General features: G+C 52.7%; 1 protein-coding gene across 3 annotated transcripts in view; it reads left to right on the top strand.

Moving 5' to 3' along the window:
• The first annotated feature begins 2,959 nt into the window (after positions 1-2,959).
• Positions 2,960-23,184, top strand: part of SH3RF3 (SH3 domain containing ring finger 3) — a 160,657-nt gene continuing 140,432 nt past the window's right edge. For 2 of the 3 annotated variants that reach the window (XR_011569270.1, XM_070798748.1), the window contains exon 1: positions 2,960-4,563. Coding sequence is in view for 2 of the 3 variants with exons in the window: in XM_070798748.1 (XP_070654849.1) it covers positions 4,042-4,563 (522 nt within the window). In the remaining variant the exon portion in view is untranslated. The remainder of the gene's footprint in view (positions 4,564-23,184) is intronic. The other variant, XM_019970219.2, reaches the window with a different exon arrangement.

Raw genomic sequence — 23,184 nt, 5'->3', positions numbered from 1 at the left:
ACAGGTTCCCTGGCCTCATCCTCATCCTCTGAGCAGAAGGCAGGAAGGTTCTTCCCTTCCAGATCCAAGGAAGGAACGCAGCTTCCTCTTCTCACCCGCAGTCTCATCCATCACCTCCAGGAAAATCTCTCCCAGACCTGCACGCCAGGCTCCGATTTCCTCCAGAGTTCTGTTCACATCACTGTGCCTCCGGGGCTGCCAGTACTTCAGACTCGTGCCCAAAATAAGACCTGCTGTCTGGCCTCTTATCTCAGCCCCTGTGCTCTGCTGAGGGTCTTGATGGAGCCTACTGCCCCTTCCCTCATTCCTCCCTGTCCAGCAGAGATGTTTCTTTCCTCTGGTGTGCACAGCACCTGCTTGCTTGTGGGGAGGGTGCGAGCTTCAGGACGTGCAGAAGCATGGATTCAGGAAAGGGAGACAGAGCCTCTGTGCTGCATGGGGGAGAGGATAAGGTCAAGGGAGGAGCAGGTATCCAGGGAAATGGGAGGAAAGGGGCTGAGGGTTACAGGCTGCCCACCCTTCACCTGGCATTCAGCACTTGCTTTGGTTTCAGTTTCCCCAGAAGCAGGTCCTCAGGGCAGGTTTGGGGTCATGTGGCTTATTTGGGAGGGGAGCCCAGGAAGCTATAGCAGAAGGATACAAACAGAGTAGTCAGCCAATAAAGAGTTCCCTGGCCAGTAAAGCTCCATGCCTCTGGGCACTCAGGCACCATACAGTGTCATCTCTCCCAGGACCAAGGGAACTGTCCTGCCATCCAGGATCATGCCTGGCATTTACAGCCTCTGCCTCTGCCCAGCGCAGAGAGCCCGGTTCTGGGCTTGCGCCGGGTGTTGTGGGGAGAGTGACCTCGGGACCTGGCAGCCCCCACCACACTTGCACTGTGTCTCTGGGGGCCCCATCAAGCAGTAAGGCAGGGGGTCTTGCCTCAGTAGCAATGGACAGCCGTGAAGAACCCAGGCAACCTGCATGGAATGTGAGCTGGCTGTGGAGGCAGGGGCACCAGGAACAGTGTGACTGTGTGGCTCCCCAGGCTTCCTGGGGTCAGCCCGGCTCACATCTGCATCCCCTGCCCTGCTCACCAGCAGGGGCCCACCCTCCTCAGGCCCCTCTGCTCTCTCCCTGCCCCTCCATGGCCCTGTCTCAGGGCTCCCAGGCGCTGCTTCTCCCCACTGCCCATGGCACCGGGTGCCCATGGCTCTGCTATCCCTCGCCATCCACTGCATGGGGCTCCTGGCTGCCCACAACCTGATAAACCTCAGTGCTTGCCTTATTCATGAGCTTGAGAAGCTGGCTACATATGAAACTGACTCTGGATTTCCACCCTTTGGATGCAGGTTCTGACTCTTCCACTGAGCAGCTGTGTGACCTTCGGTGACTCACTTGTCCTCTCTGTGCCCAGGTTTCCTCCCCTGCAAAGTAGAGGCCTCCTGTTAACTCACCTTGTGGGGAGTGTGGAGGCTGTTGCTGTATTTCCAACTGCTTCCGGCTCATCCTTCTTGCAGGCCACAGTCCTCCACCCTGGAGCCCCTGTTGAGGCTTTTTTATTTTTACAGTGTGATGAAATATACCAGCTCACCCATTTTAGGTGTTCAATGGCATTAAGTACATGTCTGCTGTCATCATGCTATCTATCCTGAGTCAGATTCCTCCTTGTCCCAAGAGACTACATTCAGGGCTGCCCTCCAAGCCTTCCCAAGACCCATGCATCCTCAGGCTGGCTGGTCACCAAGCCTGACATCCTCCTGCTCCACCATCAGCCTGTGCTGTACTTGCATACCCATTGTACCCTGTTCTCCTGCCAATCAGGTGTCTTCTCTGCTCCTCACATTGTACCTTTGACCTTGCAGATGCCCTGCCCCGGGGTCCTCTCGCCTCCTTCATGAGGCTGAAGGCCTCCTCCTTGAAGCCCTCTAGGCTGCCCTTCATAGCGACATTTCAGTGCTGACAGGAAGTTCTGAGGATGTGCTGTGAACTTTCTCTTGCTGACTCTCTGGGGCCGGGGCTGTGCCCTACATGATGAATGCATGCTCAGGTACATGGACTGAGCGTCCATGTACCTGAGCTCAGTCAGACTGAGCGTATGACTCAGGATTGGCTGCCCAGTTGGTGCTGGTGGTAAAGAACCTACTTCACACTGTAGGATACATAAGAGACGCTGATCCAATCCTTGGGTCTAGAGGATCTCCAGGAGAAGGGAATGGCAACCAGTATTCTTGCCTGGAGAATCCCATGGACAGAGGAGCCTAGTGGGCTACATACAGTCCATGGGGTCACAAAGTGTCAGAGGTGACTGAAGCGACTTGGCATGCATGGATATGCATACGATTCTGGACACCCCAAACTAAGATGCTAAGATGTGCATTCAAATCACCACAAGACAATGACTTGGAGACCATTTTTCCATTAATTTCACAAATGTTTATTGAACAACTACTATGTGCCTGGGGTTTCCCTAGGCACTGGGGATATTCCAGTGTAAAAATACGTGGCTTGTAGGCAGCTTGTATCACAGTGGACTGAGATCTTTTCTATGCATTCGGTTCTGGAGACACGAAGATTTAAAAAATCTAGCTGCAATGATTTCATAAGCATAAGCTTCATTTTCCTTGCATGCAAAAATGAGGTTAAAATAGTTATCTCATAGGGCCGTTTAGAGGATTAAATAAAAAGATGAACATTTTTGGCATTGAGGCCTCAACAGATATTATTTTTTCCCTGAAAAGTCTAAAAAGCCACACATAGCTTCACAAACCTCAAGACAGCCTGACCAGCAGTCAGGCCCTCGCGCCTTTCTTCGGTAGCCCAGTCTTGGGCTGTGCAGGTCCGCGGGCCAGCCCTGGACCAGGCTGTGTCGGCCTCGGCGGGGCCCAGAGCGGCCACGAGGGGGCAGCGCTCGGCAGGGAATCTGCGCCACCGGCCGCGGCCCCGCGGCCCCCGGGCCTCCGTGCGCTCTTGCGTCGCTCTGACGCGCCCGAAGGCGGGCGCCGGGAAGGAGACCGCGACTCCCCTCATCTGCGCCTCCGGAGGAGGGATCGAGCGCGTTCCCAAGGCGGCCCGCGAAAGACTGGGGTCCGGCGGGCAGCGGCGCAGTCTCGGACCCGCGTCGCCGGGAGGACCCCAGCGTCCTCCCCCCTCCGCCTCGCCCGGCGCCCCGCGCGCCCACCCTGCTCTGGGGCTGTCACTTCCGCGCGCCGCCGGGCAGGGGACCGGCCGTCGTCGAGGAGGATGCCCGGGTGCTGGCTGCGTCCCCAGGCTGCTGGCCGGCGCTGCCCAAGGAGGCGGTCGGGATAGCGCCGCCCAAACTTTCCTTCGCTGCAGCGTCAGGCGGAAACATCCCGCTCAGAGGCTCACGGAGAGCGCAGGAGGCTCTGTCGCCAGAGGGGACAGGCCCGGGCCTGCGCTGCGGAGCGCCCTGGAGTTCCTGGGGGCGCTGAAGGCGCCTTAAGAACAGGACTGGTGTCCGGCCTGCGCCCAGGCGGGGCAGGTCCAGGGCGCGGCTGCCCCTTCCCGGCGCCCCGCAGTGACCGTGACCTCCGCGCGCTCCCCGCGCACGTGCTCGCGGCCGAGGACGAGGAGGGGTCTGGCTGCACCCGCTGGGCAGCGGCTCGCGGGGAGGCCCAGGGCGCACCGGGGCGGTGCGGGGGAGCGCGCACGCCGCGCCCCCGCCTCCCCCGGGATCGGACTGGCGGCTGAAAGCTCAGAGCCGCCGGGTGTCTTGCCCGCCCGGCGGCGCCGCTGGAACCCGTGCCGGCCGGACTCGCAGAGAAGAGACAGGTGTAGTCCGCATCTGCGGGCGCTGCGCTCCGAAGCACTGGGTGGGCTCGGCGGTCCGGAGGGGGCTTGCGGGACTCGGAGCTCCGGTCCCGGCCGCGCAGGCCGATTGGCACCCCTTGGCGCTGCCAGCCTCAGGGAAGGAAGTCGCGGTGTAGCCCGGTCCCCAAGCGGTCGTCCAGACGCGACCCTGGCGCCCACTGCCCTCGGCGGCGCCCGCAACGGCCCCGGGACCTAGAGGTGCGCGCGGTCGCCGCCGGCGCCGCCCCCATGCTGCTCGGAGCGCCCAGGCTGTGCGCATCCCGGGCGGCCGCCGCGGCGCAGAGAGAAGACGACGGCGACAGGCTGGGCGGGGACATGGACGAGTCGTCGCTGCTGGACCTGCTGGAGTGCTCCGTGTGCCTGGAACGCCTGGACACGACGGCCAAGGTGCTGCCCTGCCAGCACACCTTCTGCCGCCGTTGTCTGGAGAGCATCGTGAGCTCGCGTCGCGAGCTGCGCTGCCCCGAGTGCCGCATCCTGGTGGGCTGCGGCGTGGACGAGCTGCCGGCCAACATCCTGCTGGTGCGCCTGCTGGACGGCATCCGCCAGCGGCCCCGCGCCGGCGCCAGCCCCGGCAGCAGTCCGCCCGCGCGTCCTGGCCCGGGCCCCAGCCCCGCTTCGGGGGCGGCCTCGGCGCTCGCGGGTGGCGGGGGCAGCTCCCCTGGCTCCCCAGTCCTCCTCCCCGCGGCGACCGGCGCCACCTCCAGCCTGCGCGAGCTGGCGACCAGCAGGAGCGCGCCCCCGGCAAAGGTGGGTGTGCGCTTCTCCGAGTTGTGAGTGTGTTGTGGGCAGGGGGCAGTGCGGAGGGGCAGGGGACCAGAGGTGTTCTGCGATGGCCTTCACCTTGTGCTTCTTTCTCGACTGGCTTCCCTCCATCGACTCCGTAGGTGTAACCCTCCGAGTCCCACTTGCCGACTCTGGGGCATGACTGTGCTCCCATCCCGCCCCCTTCCAACTTCTCCTTGTGACTTGACGTCCATCCTCTCCCTCTGGAATCCCTGTGCCCACCTGCACTTGTTATGTGGCCTGTGCGTTTGTGTCAGTGCCCTCACCACCACCACCACTTGGTGTGGCCAGGACTCCCTGCCCCTGTCCCCATCCGGTCCCTTGCTGCGCTGGACCTGTTTCTCCACCTGTAACTTTGCTGGGCCTTGGGTCTCTCTGAACATAGTCTTCTCCTCCTGGACCCCAGACTAACCCTCTGTACACCCTTGCCCACCTGGACTGAAGTTAGTGCCTGCTGATTTCCCGGGTCCTGGCTGCTGGGAGGTGGGGGTGGGGGGGTGCTTCTGTCTGGTGTCTGGCAAGAGGGAGTCTGGCAGAGGCCAGTGCACACCTGGGTTACGAGAACACACACTGTAAACCCGTTTAGCAGGAGGGAAGAAGTCAACCTGGAGCCCAGGAATGTCTGCTTCAGCCCTAGGTGGACCGGGCCTGTCTGGCAGCCCTGGTCCTGTCCTGGGATCTCAGGCCTGCCGTGTCCCCACTGGGTTGTTATTTGAGGGTTTTTCTCCTTTTGCCTTTGGTGCAGCTCCGTCGTATAGCGTGGACTGCTTCTGTTTCAAAGACCGTATCTGGAGGGTTCCGGCGGTTTTGTTTCAAGAGCTACTCAGAGTATGTCATTTCACACCTCGGCCACCTTGGGCTCTGTGGCTGGGGGAAGCCAGCCCGTGGGATGCTGGTTTAAGTGAGAGATGAGAAAGTACTTGTGTTTCATGTTTTGTTTAAATGTGGAAAAGCTTAAAAGGATTGTTGATCTGTTGCAAATATTCACTTTAGAAAGCACAGCCATACCCCTCTGCTTTTGACCTTTTAAAGGTCTGGTGGTACAGAAGCCATTTAATGAATCCTTCTTTTATCTGAAGTACTGCAGTGAGGGAAGGTCTCCACCAAATTGCTCAGCACTGCAGTGTCTCTGAGGTCAGGAACTTAAGCCCTTGGGTAGTTAAGCTTTGGAGTTAAAAGTCAGACTTTGCCAAACTGGGTTTTTCCTATTAATCAGGGGGAATGACCATTCTCAAGTCAAGAATAGTCAAGGAATATTTATAAACGGGATCACTGCTGAAGGGGAATTGATGATATTAATTGCACGCCTGCTCAGTTGTTTCAGTCGTGTCTGACTCTTTGCGACCCCAGGGACTGTAGCCCACCAGGCTCCTCTGTCCATGGGATTCTCCAGGCAAGAATACTGGAGTGGGTTGCCATACCCTCCTCAAGGGGATCTTCCCGACCCAGGGATGGAACCGGCATCTCCTGTGTCTCCTGCATTGCAGGCAGATTCTTTACTGCTGAGCCACCAGGGAAGCCTGATTGTGTTAATTAATTTGGTTTTTAATTGTGATTAAATCCAGTTATAAGTGTTCTTGTTACAGATTTTTAGACTTTTCTTTCCCGCCTTGCTGTTATTGTCTAAGGTATTATAACTGAAGGCCCTTTTTTTACAAAACAAGTGGGTTACCTCCTCTGGCTCAGAGAATGAAATGATTTTTGAATGATGCTTCTAGTGAGGACGTTTTGTGAATGGAGTCTGATCAGGAGGGTGGGAGGCCTTGAGGCAGCTCCTGGAATCCATGGCATTTGCAGCATTTAAAGACATTTGTGAAGGGGCTGAACTTATAATTTTTAGTGATGACACTTAGTTCCAGAGAATTAATTTTTTGTTGCCTGGAGTTGGGGATGATTAACTGACTTTCTGTCTGGATACGTGCAGCAGATTCCGTCCAGGTCTGTCTGAACCCAGCAGACTCTGGAACACATTTCCCTTTTTCATTTTCCTGTTTTACCTAAGTGGGAGCTCAGTCCTTTTTTTTCAAGGCCCCCTCACCTAAGACACACTAAGCTTGTGTCTTAGGAAGGGTCCGAATTAAATCTGATATTACATTTGATCATTTTCAGAGAGGAAAGAAAGAATAGCGTCTGTGTGGACTGTAGTATCATCTAGGCTTTTAGCCACTGGTTTTCAATAATCGCTGGATGTCTTGGGCAACCAGATGTCCTGGATAGAGGACTGTTAGCAGCCCCTGTGAGTGTGGCAGGCAAAACCTTAAGCTGAGCATCACTTCCAAGTAGGCTCTGGTACTTGACTGTCCACTGGAATAAATCTGGATCCGGGTGTTGCCGTGTGCTGTTTCATAGATGGGCACTTGTCATCAGTGGGTACTATGTATGCCTTAGTAGTAGGTGACTAAATATAAGACAGTCCCATTTCCCAGCGAGAAGCTCCTCCAACCTTCCTTTGGGTCAGTGGGGAAGTGTGGATGTTTTATTAGGTGGGTGGATTAGCAGGTATCTGCTTAGATGTCTGTTAATTTAGTGACAGGTAGATACTGGAATCGGAGAAGGCAATGGCACCCCACTCCAGTACTCTTGCCTGGAAAATCCCATGGATGGAGGACCCTGGTGGGCTGCAGTCCATGGGGTCTCGAAGAGTCGGACACGACTGAGCAACTTCACTTTCACTTTTCACTTTCATGCATTGGAGGAGGAAATGGCAACCCACTCCAGAATTCTTGCCTGGAGAATCCCAGGGGCGGGGGAGCCTGGTGGGCTGCCGTCTATGGGGTAGCACAGAGTCGGACATGACTGAAGCGACTTAGCAGCAGCAGATACTGGAATGGACTTAACTCCATTCAGTTCTGGGAACACTTTCCAAACCCTCACTTGCATCTTTCACTGGAGGTGCTGGGACCCTCCAGCCTGGTGGGCGGGGCTCTGCATTCACCTGTGCTGCCTGGGACCAGGTGTTAGAAATGAGTTAAACCTGCTGCCCTGGAGCTCTTACACCATGGTTTCGGTGCCCACTGCCCAAGGCTGGCAGATGCCACCATCCTGTATGGCTATCAGAGTCACCTTAGCCCGTGGGATGCGCTGCCACTGCAATTGCTGAGTTTCTCAGCCTAAGCTTTTTTTTTTTTTTTTTCTGTTTTACAGTTTTGCAAGGTGACCCCTCAAACACCCTAACTGCATTGATGGAGGTTTTTAGGGCCACTGGTCTTTCTGAGAGGGTTTTGTGGTTCCCAGTTGAGTAATTCAGAGAGTACTTTTTAATGTGAATGAGTAGGGCATAGATATCAGACAGCTGCAGTCTTTTTCTGAGTGATTTTCTGAGAAGATCCTTCCTTGTATCTGGCATACACCTGCACTGTGCAGGCGCCATCCTGGGTGACCAGGTAGGCGTGTCCCCGATGGAGCTGACATTAGGGCCCGGAGCCATTCTACCCTCAGGAGGTTCCTGGGGGGCGCCAGGCAGGTTTTGGCCAGAACTTTGTGGTGGTTAAAGGAAGGACATTATCACAGTTAAAGACCTATGGAGGGTTTGGCTAAGGCTCTTGCTGATGGAAAACATAGTGCTAGAGTCTGACTAGTTTGCCCGAAGGTACTTAAAACCTGTGTATCTCTTGGCCAGCAGTATCTCCGAGAGATGGGGTCCGGGTAATGGGAGCGACCCAGTAATGGGAGCAGCGAAATGAACCATACCAATGATGTCTATTTGCTATTATATCTTACAAACACACACATACAATAATTCACCATATTTTGGATGCAGACTCAGAGTGTTCTCTGGGTTCTAACTTGCCTTTCTAGTTTGAGCCACAGTCACAATTTATGGTTTCCTATTTGTTTCTTTCAAATGGACTGAGGACTAAGAGACTCAAAATAATCTGAGTGGAGCACCTTCCAGATTTTAAATAATTCCCCCTGAATGTGTTCTGTTTTTGTTCCGGCCAAGTGACAGTTTTAAAGCCATCTCTCTTTGATAAGTCTTTCCTAAGTCATCGCCTTGGTTTTCCAAGAAGTGACTTTTTATGCACTTAGATTTCTTTGGTTTACGTACTATTTAATTAGAGTTGTATCTATAAGTAAGTATATAAGCATGCTTGCATAAACATGCTTGAGAATCCAGACAGCGGACTCCTGGTGAGCACCAGCCTCCCCAGCAGGAGTGTTTACCTGGACAGTGGCCAGTCAGGTGCAGCTCTCTGTGGGGTGGACACCTTGGCTGTCCTGTGGAGGGTTAGGGCTAGGACATGACTGTGTCCTAAGGGTGGGAGGCTGTGGCTTTTTCTAGGGTGTCACAGGGGCTCCAGAGAAGGGACTTGGAGCTTATGAAAGCCAGGCTGCTCCCAGGATGGCAGGCAGTGGTGACCGCGGTCACTGTGTCTCCAGGGCAGATGCCAGCCTTTGTGATGGAAGAGTCGTGCCAAGTCCTTTGGGACGTGTTTTTAGAAGGGCCTTGGGTGCAGAACCAGCTCTTCTGGGACACGTGGCCATTATTGAGTGCCTGCTGTGTGTGGGTAGGCTGGGCGGTGTAAGTGTGTCTCCTTGCTTTCCAACCGCAGCTCAGCGAGGCTGTTTCTTAGCAGATGGAAACTGACCTTGGAGGTGAACTCTGGATATACCGGCCTACTGGCTTCCTGATTAGCCACCTCTCACTATCATAGACCTAATCAGTTAGAGACTCTGGTCCCAAACCAGGCAGTTGGGTCCTGAGGTCACTCTGCCCACAGCTGCAGGTGTTTTGGGCCCTATAGGCGGGCCTGTGCAGAGTGAGGTGCTGGTGGGGGTCCCGGTGGGAGAGTGTCATGTTGGCTGTGGCTCTGGGGACAGGTTGCTGGCAGCTGTAAGTGTGGAGGCCCGGGCATCTGGGGTCTGTCCAGGGCTCCATTCTGTCCTCAGGGATGTATCTTCGTTCACCCTGTTCTGTCACTGTCCTGGGATGACACCAGGGGTCTCAAAGCAGATGCAGGGGCATCGTGACACTGTGAGAGGCCAGGTGCTCACTGCTCAGGTCAGGGAGCAGACCCAACTCGGCCACCCCCACCACACACCCCCGCACCCCATCCCTGAGGACTGGAGCCCAGCTCCTCGGGGTTTGGGACCCAGGCCCACCTCCCCCTGGGCCGCGCCCCACCGCCCCACCTCAGGTATTGGCAGGTTTCAGGGCTCCTGAGGGCCATGTGAGGAGGGTGGGTGGGGACTTGATAGACAACCAGGACTGGCACTGAGGATGGGTGTGTTCATCCCTGGGCAGATGGCTTGACTCTTCTGGGCCTTCTCATTAGTGGTGGGGAGAGCTTGTCTGCATTAGTGGGTGAAGGAGGTGATGCAGGTGGAGACCAACACAACCCAGGGGCTGTCGGCTGGGTACCATCAGCCACACACATCTTGAAACCTCAAATCACCACCAAGGTGTGCTCCTTGGGTCCACCTGACTGCTAGTGGAGTCAGAATATGGTGTCTTAAGTTGTGTGTGTGTATGTGTGAGTGTGTGTGTGTGTCTCTCATACATGTTGTACCTCTAGGTTCAAAGTCGGTTCAAATCTAGTTCTCATGACTGAATCTCTGAATGTTGAGGAGCGTCTAAGGGCTTGAATCTGTTTCACCTTTAAATTGCCTCCAACTTTTATCTGTTATTGAGGTAGTGTTCTTGATCCTTACAAGCTTCATTGAACTGAAAAAAAGCCCAAAAGATCATCTGTTTTAGGGAAGGCAGCTTAATAACCCTGCTGGGTGCTGAGTTGCTGCTTGGGCCTCTGCTGAGAGGGAAGGGGCACAGCTTCCTCCTCTGCAGGATGGGGGTAGTAGGATGGGGGGAGAGGAGTCGGGGGTCTCGTCTATACCTCCCACCTGTGCAGGAAGTGGTGGTGGGGGCTCATCTACACCTCCTGCCTCTACAGAACAGGCTTACCCCCGTTGTTCCCTCATCCAGCCCGTAAGAGCCCATGGGCTCGCTGGAGCAGGATGAGATTGAGTCTCAACTATAGAGTTGTTTCAAGTGTGCATTTCACTTCAGTCTGTATTTAACCTTTATTTTTGCAGTTAATATACTCTTTTTCGAGGTACATTTTTGGAATAAAACATCAGCAGGATTCAGTTGGGGAAATGCTCTAACTTTATGGTGCTTGAAGAGACCAAGGTCACTTTGTATCTGATTTGCCTTCCTTGGAAGATCTTCCAATCTGATGTACTTGATGCACATGTCATGATGTACTTGATGCATGTGTGACGTCAGTCCTGTTGGAATTCTAATTCACCTTGAAATGCGAGAGTGTCAGAGAGGTGGTGGCTGTGGTGAATGGTTTAAAAACTGTGGTGTGGCTCCCTTCTCCCTCCACACAAAACTGGACTAAAAAGAGCAGGTGAAGCAGCAGCATGATTCAGAGTCTCTTCGTAGGCTGCTGCTCCTTCGAGCCGGACTTCAGCTCCGATGGGAGGACTGGAGTCCAGCAAGCCCAGGGAGCTGCTGCATGGACAGCATGCTGCAGGCAGTCCACTTGCGCCAGCCAGCCCTGGACAAGCTACAGTACTTGGGCAGCAAAGAAATGCTCTTTGTGTATTGTTATTTTTCATTTGCTGCTTGGTCAACACATCTGAGTCACGTTAAGTGAAAATCTTGCTGCACTAAATGGAATTCTAAACATAGCCCCATAAAGGGGCCAGAGAAAGATGCAGTGTCAATTATTCAAGAGGGTCGAACGTACGAGGTCTCATACTGTCACAGTTCCCAGTGCTTTCAAAAGTGATTTACTTCTTAATTGTCCACTGAGTGACCTTTCCAGTTATATCTTTCTGCTTCTAGGTCTTAGGGCACTTGGTTTAGTAACTTGAGTTTCTCTTACAAGTATGACAGGTAAATCATCAGTTGTTTAGGTAAATCGTCTGGAATTAGAGCCTGACCTGTTCATTCTCACTCAGTGACAAATATATTTCAATATATGTAAATGGATTTATGTATATACATACACATAAAAGACGCTTACTCCTTGGAAGAAAAGCTATTACAAACCTAGACAATGTACTAAAAAGCAGAGACATCATTTTGCCAACAAAGTTCTGTATAGTCAAAGCTATGATTTTTCCACTTGTCATGTACGGATGTGAGTGTTGGACCATGAAGAAGCTGTGCATCGAAGAATTAATGCTTTTGAAATGTGGTACTGGAAAAGACTCGAGAGTCCCTTGGACTGCAAGGAGATCCAGCCAGTCCATCCTAAGGACTGATGCTGAAGCTGAAATTCCAATACTTTAGCCACCTGATGTGAAGAGCTGACTCATTAGAAAAGACCCTGATCCTGGGAAAGATTTAAGGCAGGAGAAGAGGGCAACAGAGGATGAGATGGTTGGATGGCATCAGTGACTCAGTGGACATGAGTTTGAGCAAACTCAGAGAGATAGTGAAGGCCAGAGAAGCATGGTGGGCTGCAGTCCATGGGGTTGCAAAGAGTTGGACATGACTTAGTGACTGAACAACAACAAATACACATATACTAATATATAGGAAGTATAAATATATGTGTATCATTTTTATATGTTACACATTTACCATTATTAATTTGGTTGGCATTTCATCCCTTTGAATGAAAGTTTGGGGACTAGCTGACTTCTGGTGACCTTTAGTTTCCTCACAGTGAGTCGTGTGCTAAGAAAGCCCATCCAGATGGACTGAACTGTCCAGTGGTGACAGGAAAGACCTGTCTGTGCCCACGCTGTGTCCAGTTCTGGCAGACCCCTCTGGCTCTGCTACCAGCTGCCACAGGGCTTGGGCAGCGCTGGCCTTCTGGGTGCTGTCCGGGCAGAGCACATGGATGAAGGACCTGGATGTGTGGCTGCCCGAGAGCTGCCAGCTGTCACTGGGATTCATGGGACCAGTAGAAAACTGGCATCGTGCGGTCGTGTCTTCTGGGCCAGTTAGTGAGAGGCTGGGGCTTGAGGTGTGTGCAGGTGTCGGCAGGTGCAGGCGGGCACTTGTGAAGCATGGAGGGAGGCTTGAGTAATTGGCTCTGGGGACTGTGGTTGCTGATGGGGCCGTTTTGATGAGTAATAGACCCCATTAGATCCAGCAAGGTGCTCGATGATGTATAATTAAAGACGGCATTAGTCAGGCAGAAACCACAGCGTTTAAAAGTGTGCAAGGAATGGTGTCTCAGGCTAAAAGCTTGCATCTGGGATGGGGGAGGCAGGATGCGAACCAGTCTGAAGCTGCTGCCTCTGGACAGTTGGGTGGCTGTTCACAGGACAGCTGGTGTCCTCCTGAGTCTCAGATATTTGTAGTGACAGCGGCCATGGTAGTTTAGAAGTTTATTTTAGGTGAATTTACAGCTTGTGGAACAGTTCTGATTGGTTACCACAAAACAGAAGTCCTATTTCTGTTCTCCGTGGAGCAGGCTGAGCCCAGGTGAGCGCTGGTCTGAGACCCGTCTGCACATTCCAGCTTCGGCTCCCAGTCCCTTCCTTATTCATGCAGTGGAGGGTGGGGGTGTGTGGGGTGGGGGCTTGGGTCTCTGCGGGTGGGGGGAGTGGGCCCAGCGGCTGGGCTGAGCGCTGCCCTGACCGTCACCCACCTGACCATTCAGACCTCTCTGTCCAATGCTGAGAGAACCGTGTGCCCCGCTGGGCCTTGGCTCCTGGACTCCTTTTAATCAGAGTCAAGCGTCTGGCAGACAACCTCAGTTGTTAATTATGCTGCTATTAATATTCATGTTGACAGTCATCTGCTCTTCAGCCCAGGGGTTCCCGCAGCGCTTCACAGGCCAGGAGGCGGGCCCCCTCCTGCAGCGACAGACACAAACGGGAGCCCAGGTCACTGCTCCAAATGTCTGCTCTGTGCCTCCCACCAGTGTCCCCAGGGGAGGAGGGCTGCAAGGCTCCTCCAGGCAGCCATGTGGCTCTGTAGCCTCACAGAGGCCAGGGTCTGGTCTCTGACGCCCTGGAGCTCAGAGTGTGGGTGTTTCAAGAGACCAAGTGGGGTGCCAGCTGAAAAATGTCAAATGCAATGGAGATATTTTGTGATGTGTGTGTTTTATACTCTAGATGGATTAATTTAGGTAAAAAAAAAAAAAGTTACTGAGTTCTCTTTGCATTCCATAGATGATGTCTTTATTCTGTGGAAGAAAGTGTCCTTGAAAGGATTGCAGCCATGGTCCTTTATGAACCTGGTGCTCCTGGACTTGGGCCACACATTGAAGTCCTGTAAACGCTGCAGCGTGGCCCCAGCCCTGAGGTCTTGATGCATTCGATCTGGGTGCAGCCCAGCGTTGGCTTGTCAAAGTCCCCAGGTGGTGCAGATGCTGGCTGTGGGCAGTGCTGGCCTGAACCACAGAGGCTGGGGAGGTTGGAGGAGTCAGGAGGACATTTCTGGAAGCCCTGCCTCCCAGACGGCTGGCCAGGTGGAGAAGGAGTGTGGGCTTGGAGGCCTGGGACCCCGAGGTGCAGGGAGCAGACTTGGTCCTGGAGGGAGGTGATCGGGGCCAGTGAGGGTCATTGACCAGCTGGACAGGAGGCTCCAGGGGAGCCGGAGACAGAGGGTCATCCTCGGCCCTTTTATTTAGGAGCCTGACGCTGCTCTGCTCATTAATTCACTTAATAAATAATTCTTTGGGAGAAAGTTTCATACAAAAGCAATAAATTCGGCTCATTAATCCACCAGTGCTTGTGACGACTCAGCAATCTGGGCACTGTGGTTGCCCCCCTCTATGCAGACCCAGAGGAGTGTAGGAACTTGGGCTTTTCTGGGGCCATGCTGAGGTGGAGGGCTGAGGCTATGAGCCCCTCTCCACAGGGCTTGAAGGCGAAGTGTGAGCTGGGTTCCAATTCTTTCCCGTCGTTTTCACCTCACCAGGATGCCCAACTGGGGAGATGCCAGGATACTTCCTGTGGTCTTTACCACGTCATGAAAGAGGCAGGTGGGTGGGAGAATTTCCTGGTGGAACCGAAGGGGCAGATGTGGAGGGAGGGAGTCTTCCTTTCCCACCTGAGGGGTAGGTGAGAGTGGCCTGCTGTCACTCAGGGCCGGAGCCAGGGGCAGCCACTCACCTCAGAGGCCAGGGTGACATGATGACCCGCCCTGTGCTGGGGAGGTGGGGCTGTGGGGTCTTCCTGCATTGGAAGGCCTCTGCATTCACACGGTGAAACCAACATTATGGAAATGCAGTTAGTGAACCTGGGTCCCCAGAAGTGTCCTTCTGTTCAGTGTTCTCACATGGCAGCCTCTGCCGTCCATCTGAGGCTGCCTGCCCCCTGGACTGAGTGTTAAAATTGGGCCAGATGTGCCTGCTTGGGGCTCCACACTGGTGGCCATGGAAACGGACTAGATACAGAATCTTCTCCTGGACATCTGTGCCTCCACGGCTCAAACACATGCACAAAAAGCTACCGGATTTACACATGTTCAGATAAAGCCTTCGGATGGCACAAATTCTAGATTGTATCCTCCAGGCAGTGCTGTCTGCAGGTCTAGGATGGAGACCACCTGTGAAACATACAATTTTCTATAGCCACATTACAGAAGTCAAAAAGCAACAGATGAAATTGGCTTAATAATGTATCTTATTTAACCACTCGACCCAAATGTGTACCTGAGCGCTGCTCAGCACAATACATTCTCAGGGTGCTTTGCCTCCCTGGTCCATGCCTGGTGCCAAGCCCGCTGTGTCTGTCACCGGCCAGCACGCCTCAGCGATGGTTCAAGGGCCACACATGGCTGCAGAGCCCCCTGGGGGCACCAGGCTGCTGGCAGAGCTCCAGACACTGTGATAGAGGGCTGTCGTCTCCTGCTTCTACATTTCCAGTGACCTGTGCCCACGTGATTTGGAGGGTCTGTGGGCCATGCCAGGAGCCCCTCTAAAGTGTCAAGGTGACAGGATCTTCCAATGACACAGGCTCTGGGGATTTGGTGTGGTGACAGCGGGGGCAGCAGGAAGGTGCCCCGAGGACCCCTCTGGACCCCAAGTGTGGTGGTTTCCTGCCTGGTCGATCACTTGGGTCCCTTCCTCACCAGCTTCATCATCAGCGGGCTCTTCTCTGGGTCCTGACAGGCATGGTGTTCTATCCCCTGGACAGAGTGAAGTCCAGCTCTTGTAGAAGGAGGGCCAGCGTCCCCCACATAAATGGTTATGAAACTGTCACCTGCCTAGCTGTCGGTTTCCTGAGGTGACAGGTGCACCATGGAGGAGGGGTGTTTCCCTTCTCAGTCACCTGCAGTTTGTTCAGGGTGATGGTGGTGGGGGGCACTCTAGCTCCTTTCAGTGACACCAGGCAGGGCAGGGTTGTTTGGGTCTGACTTGCCCTTGGGGCGGTGTCCAGGGCAAAGCCGGGTTAATGGACTGTTTGAAAGTTCATGACCTGAAACTCAGATTTTTGCCTTTTCTGGTTTGCACTGTGTATTATCAGATTTCTATATCAGGCTGTGAGGACTTAGTTCAATTCAGTTCAGTTGCTCAGTCATGTCCGACTCTTTGCGACCCCATGAATTGCAGCACGCCACGCCTCCCTGTCCATCACCAACTCCCAGAGTTTACCCAAACTCATGTCCATTGAGTTGGTGAGGCCATCCAACCATGTCATCCTCTGCCGTCCCCTTCTCCTCCTGCCCTCAATATTTCTCAGCATCAGGGTCTTTTCCAGTGAGTCAGCTCTTCGCGTCAGGTAGCTAAAGTATTGGAGTTTCAGCTTCAACATCAGTCCTTCCAATGAACATCCAGGACTGATCTCCTTTAGGATGGACTGGTTGGATCTCCTTGCAGTCCAAGGGACTCTCAAGAGTCTTCTCCAACACCACAGTTCAAAAGCATCAATTCTTTGGTGCTCAGCTTTCTTTATAGTCCAACTTTCACATCCATATGTGACTACTGGAAAAACCATAGCCTTGACTAGATGGACCTGTGTTGACAAAGTAATGTCTCTGCTTTTGAATATGCTATCTAGGTTGGTCATAACTTTCCTTCCAAGGAGGAAGCGTCTTTTAATTTCATGGCTGCAGTCACCATCTGCAGTGATTTTGGAGCCCCCCAAAATAAGGTCAGCCACTGTTTCCAGTGTTTCCCCATCTATTTGCCATGAAGTGACGTGCCCAGATGCCATAATCTTAGTTTTCTGAATGTTGAGCTTTAAGCCAACTTTTTCACTCTCCTCTTTCACTTTCATCAAGAGGCTCTTTAGTTCTTCACTTTCTGCCATAAGTGTGGTGTTATCTGCATATCTGAGGTTATTGATATTTCTCCCAGCAATCTTGATTCCAGCTTGTGCTTCTTCCAGCCCAGTGTTTCTCATGATGTACTCTGCATATTAAGTTAAATAAGCAGGGTGACAATATACATCCTTGACGTACTCTTTTTCCATGATTTAATGAAGAGTTAGCATTTCTTTTTTTTTTTTTTTTTAAGAGTTAGCATTTCATTGGAAATTCAGTTCCTGGGTTCCGGCTGGAGTGGGCTTGGGCAGGGACTGGGTGTCCCGTGGTGTCCTTCGTAGTTGGTCGGCAGCCCCACACCCTGTTGACTAAGGTGAACGATTGTAGCATTTGAAGTTGTGTCTCTACTTTGATGACACATCTTTTGCTACTTAGGATTTATTTCAAGCAGAGTGTTGGGTCTGTGATTTAATTCTGAGTTATAACATTGAGCTTCAATATAGCTTCCATGTAACAGTGCACATATAATACACACTGTGTAAGAGTACACATGTAATGGCACCCGTGGAAGAGCACACATATAAGTGCATATGTAATGGTGTACATGTAAGAGTACAAATGTAACACACATGTAAGAGTACACGTGTAACACATGTGTAAGGGTGCACATGTAACAGGACGTGTGTGTGGGCGTACATGTAACAGTGCACATGTAATGGTGCACGTGTAAAGACACACATGGAAGAGTGCATGTGTAAGAGTTCATGTGTAATGGCTCACATGTAAGAGCACACATGTAACGGTACACGTGTAAGAGCATACATGTAACAGCACACGTGTAAGAGTACACATGTAATGGTGCATGGGTAAGGGCACAGATATAATGGCACACATGTAACAGTGCATGTGTAAGAGTGGACGTTTAATGGCACATGTGTAAAAATGCACATGTAATGGTGCATGTGTAATGGAGCATGAGCAAGGGTGCCTGTGTAAGAGTGCATGTGTAATGCTGCACATGTGATGACACACGTGTAAGGGTGCACATGTAAGGGTGCACATGTAACAGTGCATAGGCCCAGGTGTGTAACTGATGCAACATAGACACACCCTCACCCCAGACTGCGAGACTATCTTAACTCCCAGTGTCTCTGTTCACTGTGTTCACTGCACCAAGAATGTTGGGTTGATTTAGCTTTTCTTGGTGACTGGGGGTCACTCATGGCAGTTCCTGAGCTGTCCCCTGAGTCAGGGATGCCCTGGGGGCCCCTGGGGGCTCCTGTGCTTCTGTATGAAATGCCCCACGTTGGCAAAAGCAGGGCCTCCCCTCTTTGCTGTCACTTTAGTGATTGCTGGCTTCGAGCTGTCCTCTCTGCTCCTACAGCTAATTTGCAGTCACCTTTTGCAGATGGAGCCCACTGAGGGTGTTGCTGGGCTTGGTAACACTCTGGAGCTGTGGGTGGAAGGTCCGACAAGTCTCACCATGGCCAAGGGCGAGTATGTATTTCCAACTGGTTGGTGGCTCCCAAGCCAGGTGCTGACACTGCCGTGCTCCATCCAACGTGAGGATCTCATAGGGGAGCAGGTGACCCGAGGTGCTTGTTTGGGGACTTTCAGGTGATTCTGGGCAGCGTCCCTGAGTGTGAACACAAAGTTGTAATTTTTACGTTTTTAGAAAAGTGATGTGAGGGGTTGTGTAACTTTCCATGACGATGGGAAGTTACCAACCAGTTGCTCCTGATTTGGTAGTTCCACTGTGAGTTCTTTTCAGTTTAAATACTCTCTTGTTTGAAGATTTCCGAGTAAAGGTAACAAAGGCCAATTTCTCCCTGAAATAGCACAGGGATTATACATTCCATCAGCTTGCTCCCTGTGGAAAGAGTCTGCAGCTCTGACCTGGAGGGCTCCGGCGTGTCTTTGGTGAATGTAGGGTTTCCTGTGATGTGCCTGGCATGTTCTCATCCACTGGGATGAAAGCCCAGGGGCTGTGATAGTGACTGAGGATCTTCACATAAGTCACTCTGACCTACTTCATGCTCTGGGTCCCTATCCTGTGCCACCCACAGACCCCTTTTCCTGGGAGTCCCAGGTCTGGGCTGACTCCCAAGCTGGGCTTGGGCAGCTGGTGACCGTGGGAGTTTGGGTTGTTCAGGCTCTGAGCCCCACTCTTGCCCTGTCATTCAAGGCAGCTTCTCCTCCCAGCAGTTGCTGCTCCCACAGGTGTGTGGGTCCAGAGGCAGTGCCGTGCACCTGATGCGAAGGTGGGCAGGGAGGCTGCCGCTGCAGCCACTGGGGGTGATGAGACTAAGTCTGCTGAGGTTGTGTGGGTAAGTCCAGGCCACCTGGTGGGCTTTGCATGTGAGAGTTGAGGGTGGATCCTTTTGAAAACATGTAGATCCCCCAGTGAGGAGGGGCGTCTATCTCTCTGGCCGTGGACCTGCCAGTCCAGGAGCAAGGGCCTGTCTTGACCCCCAGGGCCGCCTGGTGAGAGGCCATCAGCGTAGTCAGCCTTCCTCTTGGGTGGGAGTCTCTGCCTTCCTAGGGGAAACCATGTGGTGTCAGGACACAGCGCGAATGGTATTTGCACACAAATGACTGTGCCCTGATGGGCTCCCCTCCTCCAGCTTCCTCACCTCCCAGAAGGGTCCACAGGGTCTGGGCGGTTCTTCTTCAGTCACTGAGGGCAGCTTCTCAACGCCTCTGGGCCAGCGAGTCCTGGGAAGGGCTAGCTTTTTGCACGGAGCAGCCCTGCCAGATCTAATGACCTGAGCTTGACTTCACTGGGGTGAGAGCCCACCGTGGGATGATTCTATATCCATCGGAGAGTTAAGCATGGCTGGGATGTATGTGTGTGACCAGGAGGAGGGGAGCCGCTTTTGCTAAGTTCAGAGCGCCTCCCCATGAATTCCAGGATTTCAGGACGGCTCCCCTGCCCTTGCTGTGAAGGTGTAAGTGATAGTGGTGTGATGGCAGTGATGGGGCTAATGGGGGTGATGGAGGTGATGGGGCTGATGGGGGTGATGGAGGTGATGGGGCTGATGGGGGTGATGGAGGTGATGGAGCTGATGGGGGTGATGGAGGTGATGGAGCTGATGGGGGTGATGGAGGTGATGGGGCTGATGATGGTGAGGGAGGTGATGGTGGTGGTGGCAGTGGGGTCCCTGCAGTGGAGGAGCTTTGGAGGCCTGTGATCCCCTGGGTGCCAACTTGTTCAGAGGTCCACTTGCTGTTCTGCTTCTCTGGGCAGAGCAGATCCTGGCATAAATCACCTTGTGCTCGAACATGGTGGGGGCATCACTGTTTCCTGGACTTTTAATTTTCCTGGGGTCCTTAACTTAGGGATGCTAATACATGAATTGAGGTGAAAGAAACATCAGCTCCTGTTTCCCTAATGACACAGAACTTAGCCTTCATCTTCTACTGCCCGAAGCCCTTACAGTTCTGATGGCATTTTGGCCAAAAGACATCATTAAAAGTATAGTTCTTATGCCTTTAAAAGCTTCCTTAGGGTGGAGGAGGTATGGTGTGTGGTCCCGTGGCCATGGGGAAGTAGGGTCCCTGAAGAGCCCTGGGACCCCAGGTGTCTCACATCTGCTGTCCCGCTCTTCCTGCCTTTCCTGTGGCCACAGGGCCATATTTTCTGAGAGTTGGTCCATCCTGCAGCGGGACGTTCATTCAGCAGTTATCTGGGGCAGAGATGGGGAGCCCCAGGGTCTCAGGGTCAGTCCCTAGGCAGATTTCCAAGCTGGAGACATACGATCTTTTCCTCAGTTCAGGGGAAGCGATGGGCTCAGGGTTCAGTGACTCCCAGGTAAACAGGACGACTTGCCAAGTCTAGGAGCCTGGGGAGGGGGGCGTGGCTGGACCTGGGTGGGGCTGCAGCAGAGTGGGTCCTAGCAAGGTGAGGCGGGGCTGGGGGGGTTAGTTTATGGACACCCTGCTTGCTTTTTGACTTTTCTTTTCCTGAATAATTTGCAGAACTTAAGCAGCTCACCAGGTTTTTGTTGGTTGCCAGCGTCTGTCTGGTCGACTGTCCTTTTGTCTCCTCACCATATCTGTGTCTTGTCTGCAGTCTGCTTAGAGTTCAGGGGTTTTGTCGTCTTCAAGCAGAATGGTGAGCTCTGCTGTCAGTTCCTCTCGTGGGCTGAGGCAATGAGCTCTCCCGTGCCCTGAGCCCTGCTCCTTCTCTCTGTCCTTCTCAGAAGGACGCTGGGGGCCTGGGCACACAGCTGTGTCAGGACCCTCCTGCCTGAGGGGGGACAGTAAGTTCATCTGGACATAGAGCAGCTGTGCCGGTCCCTCCTCATCGTCTGTTGTCCGGGAGACGCTTGCTCTGGGAGTTTGGTCCCGTGATGCAGCCTGGAGGCCCCACCCCTCGGTGCCCTCCAAGCCCCTGCTCTGTGTCCCAGACGGTCCTTCGGGGCCTGTGGGGTCCTAACTCACTCCAGACTGGGAGAAGGGCTGCATCTCTTTCACAGACGGAAGACCTGTTCATGTTTCATGTGGATTTGTTTGTGAAAATCTCACTTCGTGTTCCATTAAGTACACAAATGTGCAGAGAACTGAACCATAGCTACCTCCTTTGTGGTAAAACTCAATCATTTTCTGAGTGACTTTGAGCTGACTTGTCCATTTCCCAGTCAAAGCCACTTCCATTGAAATGACCCCAAGGCAGGGGGCTTGGAGAGCATTTCTTCCTCTTGGAACCCTCTGCACAGGATGGTTGATGAGGAGCTGGCCATTTGTACCTCCAGTAGGTCCTCGGGGGGGCGGGTCTTCAGTCACAGATGACTGAATCATGTTTGAGCAAACAAAGTGAGCTCTTAGCCCCCCTTAACAACAGCTCAGAGAGCAGCAAATCCGAAATCTTAGGTCTTTGCTTTGGCGTAAAAGTGAGCTGTGTGCTTCCCTCATGGTCCAGTGGTTAAAAATCCACCTGGCAATGGGGGGGACACGTGTTCAATCCCTGGTTTGGGACGATCCCACAACTACTGAGCTTGCTTGCCTGGAGCCTATGCTCTGCAACAAGAGAAGCCACCTCAGGGAGAAGCCTGTGAACCACAACGAAGAGTAGCCCCTGCTCACCCCAGCTGGAGAAAAGCCGTAACAAAGACCCAGCTCAGCCAAAATAAATAAAATACATCTTCAAAAAAAAAAAAAAGTAAGCTCTGAGCAGAACCTTTATTTTTAAGGATAAAGAATCAGTAAAAGGAAAAGTTACTTTCCCTAGGGGATTTTTCTAGGTGGGTGAACTTAAAATTAAATGAGTAGTTTTTAACACTGTGACCTTAATAGAAAATAATTCATTTTTCACCAACTTTAAGCTGTCATTCCAACAGATTAGTTTTTAACACGCATTTTAGTTTTGCATTTTAATTATTTATGGGATAAGTGCTGATTTATTTTTCCTGAGAGTCCTTTGAACATTTTATGGTGATACTTCACTTATCAGGATCACTCACATTGAAGCACATCAAAGAGCCAAGCAAGCAGGTGTCCACCTGACCCTCTGTTTATATCCATGAGACTTTCTTGGTGTCCCTCTGGGGCTTGTCTCCTCTTGGTTAACATACTGGGAGAATTCACTGAGTCAACCTGCATTCATGCCTGCTCTTTTCTTGGCACAGTGCTAGGTGCTGAGAATTCAAAGGATAATAACCAACATATAGCCTGCTGCTGCTGCTGCTGCTGCTAAGTTGCTTCAGTCGTGTCCGACTCTGTGCGACCCCATAGACGGCAGCCCACCAGGCTCCCCCATCCCTGGGATTCTCCAGGCAAGAACACTGGAGTGGGTTAATATTTCCTCCTCCAATGCATGAAAGTGAAAAGTGAAAGTGAAGTCGCCCAGTCGTGTCCGACTCTTAGCGACCCCATGGACTGCAGCCTACCAGGCTCCTCTGTCCATGGGATTTTCCAGGCAAGAGTACTGGAGTGGGGTGCCATCGCCTTCTCCGAACATACAGCCTAGTGATGGAAAAACAGTCTGTACCATAATCATTTTGTGAAGTGTTAGTCGCTCAGTCGTGTTGGACTCTGTGACCCCATGGACTTTAGTTCATCAGGCTCTTCTGTCCGTGGGATTCTCCAGGCAAGAATACTGGAGTGGTTAGAGCCATTCCTTTCTCCAGGGAATCTTCTGGACCCAGAGATCAAACCCAGGTCTCCTGTATTGCAGGCAGATGCTTTACCATCTGAGCTACCAGGGAAGCCTGTTATTTTGTAAAGCTTGAGTTAAATGGTAATTGTAGACATTTAAAACATGTAAAAGTGCAGAGAAGGAAGTCAGTCAGTTGAAAGATCATTTCAGAGAGGGCTGGATGGAGGGCTTTGAAAGATGATGGATGAATAGCGATGAGAGAGATTGTCCAGTTGGAAGGACGCTGCCTGTCCTGGAGACCAACAGTTGTCATGATTTCTGGGTAGATGTGTAAGGGCCACGGAGGCAGGAAAAAGGGCAGTTATGT

The sequence above is a fragment of the Bos indicus genome, chromosome 11, assembly GCF_029378745.1.
Source record: "Bos indicus isolate NIAB-ARS_2022 breed Sahiwal x Tharparkar chromosome 11, NIAB-ARS_B.indTharparkar_mat_pri_1.0, whole genome shotgun sequence".
Taxonomy (NCBI): Eukaryota; Metazoa; Chordata; class Mammalia; order Artiodactyla; family Bovidae; genus Bos; species Bos indicus.
Note: the sequence above shows the minus strand (reverse complement) of the source record. Positions and strands in the feature narration are given on the sequence as shown.